At 47.1% G+C, this 8,506-nt stretch overlaps 1 protein-coding gene across 1 annotated transcript; it reads left to right on the forward strand.

The window, feature by feature from the left end:
* Positions 1-1,246: 1,246 nt before the first annotated feature.
* On the forward strand, positions 1,247-7,374 carry LOC127339265 (uncharacterized). Its single transcript, XM_051365137.1, has 9 exons — positions 1,247-1,328; positions 1,589-1,592; positions 2,187-2,375; positions 4,821-4,942; positions 5,028-5,705; positions 6,037-6,446; positions 6,536-6,640; positions 6,731-6,883; positions 7,008-7,374. Exons 1-9 carry the CDS (start codon positions 1,247-1,249, stop codon positions 7,131-7,133), a joined length of 1,869 nt encoding a protein of 622 aa, XP_051221097.1. The 3' UTR covers positions 7,134-7,374.
* Positions 7,375-8,506: the final 1,132 nt, after the last annotated feature.

The following is an 8,506-nucleotide window of genomic DNA, read 5'->3' on the forward strand; positions in this document are numbered from 1 at the left end:
CCTGCTTAGATATGAAGGCATCGAAGGAGGATCTACAGTGCAACTCGAAGACTGAGGAGTCCACAACTACTTCAAGAGACAGGACACTGTCAGAGGAGTCATATACCACATCCATCAAGGAGAAAACCTAGTTTAGCCATAGAAAGGAACTAGCTTCCTAAACCTAGCTCCTATTTAGCTAGAGTCTATTCTTAGCCTCTGTAGTTAGTGAAATACTCTACAAATAGAGTTCGGGATAAGACTAGACTACGAGTCGCTCTTCTGGAGTTTATTTGCAGTTTTACCTCATTGTAAAGTAGGAGGCTGTGATGATCTTATGTAACAGAGTCGATGTTGTAATTTTATAGACATGCCTTGGACCCGCATATGTTTCTGTTGTACCACTCTGAGCGATATAATACTTGTGGAACGATATTTCATTGGTGTTATATCAGACTTGCATACTACACCATGCAGTGGTATGCCGGGTCACCACATACATGCAGAGTACATTATGATTTTCTTATTACGTCTTGATCTCTTTCTCCTAAGTATTATTTTGGGAACTTGAAAATACTGTTTCCGAGTTGTACAAGAGTATTGTAAGCATAAAGGAAAGTGCTAAATCCAAGACGAAATCCGCAGGGATTTTTGCAAGATCTCCGGAGATAGCGACCGGTCCGTGGCCCCTATTACTAATCGAGATATACATAAGGATGGCAATTTTATCCATGGATTCGGGTATCCACGGATGTCTGGCCCAATGGGCACGGGTATGGTGGGCTGATCATACCCACGGATTTCATGGGACGGATATCCAATAACTCATGGGGCGGGCATGGATAGAGGTTTTGCCCCATGGATATCCAATAGATATCCAACTGACATGAGTGTCCCACATGTCAGTGAGACATAGGATTTTACCTAGACCTAGGTGCCATTCTCTTGAGGCCAAAATCACCAAAGGCTCGCTAAGTCACGTAACCCACGATTACCACTACATTCATGGCCTCCCCCTCTGAAGGAGGGCTTGGTCGGCGGCCCTCCCTTCCACCCCTCCAGCAGTCCAGCTCTGCTCCGCCTAGGAGACAGACCGGCGGGCAGTGGGCTTGCTCTCATTCCATCTCCCTTCCTCTTCTTCCTATTCATTGCCCACATAATTATTGTTGAAATGTTACAAAAATATTGTCGAAATGCTAATAAAGTGGTGTTGTTATGCTCTAATATGTTATGTTCATGTACATAGTGTGTAAACACATGGATATCCATGGATATCTGGATATCCGGTGGATTTGGATTTGGAGCGACAACTATGCCCATGGATAGTTTCGTGGGCGGGGCAGAGCGAGGTTGGTGGATTTGGGCATGGATCTGGTTTTGGCATATCCGTCCAAACCCGCTCATACACATAGTATATACGATGCAGTAGCAGCAAGTATTAAAACCTGTATGTATATCCTTAAGGTAAGATGATGATGCCAACGTTATGCTCCAAATTAGTTTAGCATAATATCCGTGGGACGAACGCAGCAGCAAGAGCCACGAAAAGGGCAGCCGCGCGTGGCCGGACTATTCTGATTTCTGGCTGTTGTTTCGTGCCAAAAACCAGGCCAGTTGGTGGTGGTGTCCGTTTCGTGACAACGCGGTGAGAAGAGCAGAGCAGAAACGGGGCCATCAGAACAAAAGCTTGGTCCAAAAGGATTTTGCCCTCGTGTTTGTTCGAGCAGGAAAAGAAAGGCTAACCAAAACAAAGGAGGAAAAGGCAAGGCAGAAAAGGCAGGAAACGCGGGGCGGGAGTCAAACCCCTGCCGCGCGGGCCCCACTGCCCGCAGCTCACGTCCTGTCACGCACGGCCTACCTCATTTATCCCTCGTATCTTCCTTGCCGTCGCTCGCGTGGATCCTCCTCGCTCCCAGCGCCCACGTCTCTACAGGAGGATACGTATCCCTTGCCTCGTCCGTCCGTCCGTCTGTCAGCCGCTCTCTCTGCCAGGCGGGGCCGGGCGCGGACCCGATTCGAATTTCGAAAGCAAGCCCAGCCCGAGAGCCGAGGCCGTAGTAGTCCCCGTATTTGCCTTCCTTGATTCATTTTTGGCAAGGAGTAAAGTGACAAGACAGGCAGGCGCAGGCCAGAGCAGAGGTGGGCCCCACCAGCAACTCCTTCTCCGCAACGCTCACCACACCACACCACACCACACCGCTATAAAGCCGCCCCGCCCTCCTCCCACCCCACCTCTCCCCCTGCCTCCCCACCCACGCGGACTTATTTCTCTCGCCTTCACACCACCACCGAGCGACCGCACCCAGCCGCCGCCAGCCGGAGAGACCTGCCCGCCGCCGCCACCGATCTGCACGGATCGCGCCGCGGATCGGCCGCCGCGCGCCTTCCGTAAGCAGGTACGGCCGCCGCTCCGATTTACCCTTTCCTACCTGTGCCGTGTGCCTCTATCTTTGGTTGCGATTGCTCCGACCCATCCCCTTGCTCGGCGGCGGCGACAGGTAGGTGGGTAGATTGACCCGCCGCCCGCCGATCTCCCCGTCGGCGCGGGCACGGGGCCGGATTACGCGTTTGTCCTGTTCCGCCGCCGCCTAGATAGCAGTACGCGCAAGTAAAATTAGCCGGACAGTACAACAGAGTCCGGTCGCGCACCTGCTCGATAGATTGCTCCCCGTCTGACGGGCGGAGCCGGTGGATGCTATCCCGATCGGTTTGCTCAGGAAATCGCTGCTGTTCCATATCCGTCCGTAGATAGGCTACCGGTTATCTGTTACGCGTGTAGCATACCTGCTCTACCCATCCATTTCCGGTAGCTTACCACTTCCAACAGATATACCGTACCGTACTAGAAATCTCACATGTTTATCTCCTGCGTCTCTTGGCTCAGGATAAGGATGGATGCCCTGTTCTTTTTACAACCTGCCATATCTGGCCCCAAGTTAAAATCACACAGCCACGGCTTGTTATTTATTTGTGCAATTATTAAGAGGGGGCAATGCTATCCCCCTGTTCTGGCAGTTCTTCAGTTTCCTATGTATTTCCTTTTACACACCGATACAAGCATTGCCCAGGTCCTGATGGTGATTCATTAGTATGGCACAAATACCATTTCTTTTGGTTACCAATTGACTGTCAAAGCTGGGGTTTGGCTTCAACCAGGACATACCTGCTGAAACCAGCCAAATGAGCTCCGATCTGGTCTGATTTTCAGTATTTGGGGGATGCGATTTCGTAGAAACTTGTATTCAGGAGCTGTATACGTACGGCTTTTACCATTTCCCTCTGCAAATTCACCTCCAGGCGTGTAAACAATCACAGGATTTCTAGTTGCAGTTCACAAGAAAACAAATCTTGTGGGGTTGACCTATTGAGAATCTACAGTCATGTATTGCCAATTTTGGGATCAGTGATACACGACTGCACGTCAAGGGGATGATAACTATCTCGTGGGTCGGTGGATTGAGCTGCCGTCCCGCCAAATCTCAGTCCCTGTGGGGCAGGACGGGATTACGTGTCTCTATTGTTCTGCGGTAGCCTAGATACACAAGTAAAATTAGAAACCCCTACTCTTGGATGACGATAAGGATGGCCCATTGTTTTATCACCTTCCATGTCTGACCTCAAGTTGAAATTATCCAACCACAGATGAGACAATAGCTTGTTATTAGAAACCAATAATTGTACTCCATTTAACAGGGCAATGTTGCCCCCTTTTGTGGTAATCCTTTAATTTCGCCACATCCTTGCCACCAATAAGCGTTTGCCATTAGTCGCTGCTGTTCTATCTGTAGATGCGTTATCCATAGCGACCTGCTGTCAGCAACCATTTCCGGTCACTTTGCTTTGTTACCCCCCTCAAACAGATATACTAGAGAATTTAACATGTTTTACTCCTCCATCTCTTGGCTGATGATAAGGATGCCCTGTTGTTTTATCACCTGCCATATTTGGGCCCAAGTTAAAATTATACAACCACAGATGACACAACAGCCTGTTATTGTACAAGCTGATGTATGTACTACATTTAAGAGGACAATGTCCCTCCCCCCCTTTTCTGGTAATTCTTCAATTTTGCATATTTGTTTACACCGATAAGCATTGTCCATGTCCCCTCAGGTACTGATTGTTTAGTATGGCACAAAGACCATTTCTTTTTTGATTTGAAAATGCCTGTCAATACTTGGATTTGGCTTGAACCAGGACATACCTGTTAAAAGCAGTGAAATGAGTTCTAATCTTGTCTGATTTCCTGTATTTGGGGATGCGATTGGGTAGTAACTTCAGACTGAGACTTATTCAGTCGCTGTATACATTCGTCTTTTACAATTTCCATCTGCAAATCCATCTCCAGGCTAGTGAATAGTCCCATATGTTATGTAGCTGCACTCTAGCAGATTCCTATTGATCACTCTCACGATTGGTCTATTGAGAATCTACAGTCACTTCTTGCCAATTTTGGGGTACGGTGAGCACTCATGCAGGACTGGATGCCAAAGGGATAACACCTCGTGGGCGGGGTTACCCAATGTGTCGTCTCCTCACAGTGTGTCTAATTTGCCTGTCTAGGTCCAACTCGACTGATTGGCGGCGAATAAATGCAGCGAGTTTACCATTAGACATAAATAAGGCCACAGACACTTTCGTTAATGTATGAGTAGATTAACTAATCAATATGCCTTTGTAGTTTTAGGAGCAGATGAAGTTATTTCCATGTTTTGACACCTGCGTTGCAACAGTCGCTAGCTCAGTAATATCCATCGTCCATGTTGATCTATGCTAGCACATAATTTCAGTGAAATTTGCAATGTTGTCTGAGCTGACGTTCATCCAATTTGTGATTCCAGGTTAAGGACAGTAACCAAACCAGACTGCTTCTTGGCTAGGCATCATCAGAACCATCTCCAGGTGCCAGAAATGGATCGCATTCAACCCAGGGATGGGCAGCACAATGAACCTACGCCCTTAGGTAGCTGGACTTCACCTGTGCTCTATCAGGCTTTTCATCTCAATTATGATATAATAATAGCAACACTCTTTTGTTCCAATCTCAGATCAGAAGCTTTTTGAGCATATGGGAGGCGATGCACCCCTTAGACTTGGTCCTCCAGGCTTTGGGGGTATGGCAAGTAGATCAAATGACGCTACTACATCTTCAAGCCATGCTATGCAGTTTCCAGGCCATAGAGTTGGAAACCAAGGAACCTCGCATGTTTCCTTTGTTCCATATCGTCCTGGAAGATCCAGTAGCAGTGTACCATATGATGGTCAGCCAAAACCTGCTCCAAGTTACCCACATGGTTCTGAGGAATTGTTTCCTCCAATGAGTTCCCATGTGGACAGCAGAAGGGTTGCGCTGAAGCGAAAAAACCCTGTGGATGGATTGGGTGCCGGTGACTATTATGTGGGAAGCTCTTCCAGTAGTCGGTTCTCTAATATTGTGCAGCCAAATTCTACTGCACATACTGAGCCTTTATTTCTTCAAATGCCTTTAAGCATTGGTCCAAGCAACTGGCATGACCAACCCTTGGTTAATCAAGAAGGGTCTCAGAGGAATGTCAGAGCACGCCATGATCATGCCAATATTTCTGTGGAACATAGACCAGGTTCAACTTCCACATCAAGCAACAATCACCTGCCACTGTTCCATTCAGCTGCAAGTGCTTTCCGGAGTACATCAGCAGAGAGGAACCAAGCACTTTTTTCTCTGCAGACAAGAACATTACCTTCAGGTTAGTTACCTGTAGAAAAATATCTTACTTTAATTTGCTAGATGTATTATTGTTATCTTTCTAACGCACTTCCCTGCATAAAATCTTTGGTTCATATGATAAATGCTGCAACCAAACATAAGCCATCTTATTAATTCTGTATGGATTGGATTTTTGTGACTTGACTTTAGTAGTTACCTTCTGTTTTTAGTCCTGCGCTGCAGTTTTACCGAAAAATGTGGATTGTTAGTGTCCCTAATCTTCTATATGATATAATAGCATATTCTGTTTTATTTTCTTGCTGTTTAATACTGTTGTTCAGGCTTACAGTACATGTTATACCTGTGTTTAGGGGCCACTGGGATCACTGGTAGGGCCTCGACAGGAAGGCTGCACCATCCTGCTATGCAGAGCAGCTCAAGTATTGCTGCTGCCCCACCTGTCCATGGTTCTTCAGATACTGCAATGTTTGCCAATGGTGGCTATCCTGCTCCTAGAGCTGTTCATGGTGACGGCGTTTCTATCTACGCTCATCCATCATCTGCAGCTTCCTCCAGCTCAAGAGCAATTCCCCATAATGCAGTCATTGCGAGCTATCCACCTGCAACTTCTACATCCATGAGGATCAATCAGCCATCTCCTGTTGGCACCGCTGCATCTTCTAGACAAGCAAGGCATGTTTCCATGGCACATGCTAACAGTGGAAGGAACAGAATGGCGAGGAGCTCATTGTATGGTCATCCTCTGATGCTTGAGGCACAGGTAGATGTCTTGCTTCCTGTTTTCAGGTAATTTAGGTTGTATCCATGTAGGTTTGAATCTTTAATTGATCTAGTTGCTGTTTTGTGAAGCGCCTTATGCTGGAAACCCAGTTGGCTTACTATCAGTCATCAAGGCAAGCAGTTGCTGACCCCCACAGGGACTTGAGACTGAACATTGATGAGATGAGCTATGAGGTACAGGCACAGCTGCCGTTTGATTTTTCATCCACGTGCTCATGAAACTTGGTGATCATTTCTAAACCTTTTTCCGTCTTCTGTGTGTAGGAACTGCTGGCTTTAGAGGAAACCATAGGCAATGTCAACACTGGCCTTGCTGATGAGAAGATATCAGGTTGTGTGAAAGAAGTGGTCTGTTGCAGCTCTGATCAGGCGGAGGACGACGAGGATGAGGAGGATGGGAGGTGTTTAGTCTGCCTGGTACAGTTTTGTTCCACTGCTCTGTGTCTGATTGCCAGTTCCATGTTGACCAATTTTGTTACAGCCATGTGTTGAATCATTTCCTCCATCCAGTTCTAATGTATGGCCTTCGAATCATGTGCAGGAGGGATACATAGACAATGATCTCCTGGGAGTACTGAAATGTGGGCACGACTTCCACTCAGGCTGCATCAAGAAGTGGCTGCAGGTGAAGAACGCGTGCCCGGTGTGCAAGCAGGCTGCGGCTTAGAACGTGAGAGGAAGCAAGCCGCAGCTTAATAGACGAGGGGAAGCAAAATAATTGGCGTTCCTCTCCATTTATTCTAGAATCAGGCTCAGCTTTGCCTGTCTATTCTTTCGCGTCTTAGCCATGGAAATAAGTGCGCTAAGACGGCTCATTTGGTGGGTTGCTGCAGTAGCCGTGTTCTGTCTTGCTGTAGAACTTTCAACATGCAATTGCTAGAGATTCTCCAGCTATTATTTAAACTATATATCATGGTGTCTGGCTGTTGGGTGGACACGGCACATCAGGTGCCGATAGTTAGTTTAACGTATCGATGCCGTTGGTCTGAGTTGTGAATGTCTGGTGGCAGATCAGGCGTGATTGCTTAAGCAATGATGCCTGTTAACTCGATATTTTCTTTCGGGTTAACTTTACTGCTGTTTGCTTGTTGTGTGTGTGGCTGCGTACATGTACGTGGGTGCACCACAGGCCTGTCCCAACTGCTATCTTGTGCTAATTTCCTGAATAAAGGAGTACTAAACCAAAAGGTTCTGGCTTGCTTTCTGTCCCACGTCGAATTGAATGGATGGACATCAGGGCTCCTTCTGTCAATCGGTCTGTATGTGGACTGGATAGACAACTGTGGTTGGAAACAAGGCTACAATGTTTCTTGGATATCATTATAATTTACAGGTACCTGCAGCTGATCGTACAAAGACAGGAAACTTGAGCTTTCGATGAAAAACTGGAACACCAGAAACCTGAAACAAAAACTTCACTGGGTATAGCAACCATTTGGCATCTACTACTCTCTATCCCATATATACTATGACCAGAGATGACTTAGGAAGCAATGTTTTATTCAAAATAGTCTTGAGTATTTTGTGGGTAAACAAGGGCTGTTTGTGTCTTCTTGCCCCGGACCTCCTGAAACCTATGAACCAACCGGTCCTGGCTAGGGGACAGGTCTCGAGCTCTCCATGCGAGGGTTCGAAGGTTCTGATCCCGGGAGATTCTGAGCACGCCCCTAAGTATAGGATCAAAGTGCGATGTGTATCTTCTTGGACATCAATACTACTCAGTCGATGGGTAATAATCTCAAGTAAATCAAGTAAGGCAAAGGATAGTTGTGAATCATTCCATATTTCTGATGTTTTTATTTCGTACCGTGAGGTCGTGAACCAGCACATGCGTGGGCAAGCTTTAGGCCGAACTTTCGAAACAATCAAGGATTGCACTACCCGGCGGCGCCGCACAAGTGCTTAATACGTGCGGCGGATTCCCTTGGCCCCACAAAGCGCACATGCAACACTGAGACTACCCGCTCCTCTGTTATTTAGCAAACAGCAAGTAGCACTCTGGGTCGCTGCAAGCCAAAAGAAGAAAGGCAGATGCAGCCA

This window comes from Lolium perenne, chromosome 3, assembly GCF_019359855.2.
Source record: "Lolium perenne isolate Kyuss_39 chromosome 3, Kyuss_2.0, whole genome shotgun sequence".
NCBI classification, from domain to species: Eukaryota; Viridiplantae; Streptophyta; class Magnoliopsida; order Poales; family Poaceae; genus Lolium; species Lolium perenne.

Excerpts from the sequence above, each read along its gene's own strand:
- LOC127339265 (XM_051365137.1), top strand. The coding sequence starts at position 1,247 with ATGGATATCTGGATATCCGGTGGATTTGGATTTGGAGCGACAACTATG. Across the intron at positions 5,706-6,036 it reads GACAAGAACATTACCTTCAG|GGGCCACTGGGATCACTGGT; the intron begins GTTAGTTACCTG and ends ACCTGTGTTTAG. Across the intron at positions 6,447-6,535 it reads CTCTGATGCTTGAGGCACAG|CGCCTTATGCTGGAAACCCA; the intron begins GTAGATGTCTTG and ends TGTTTTGTGAAG.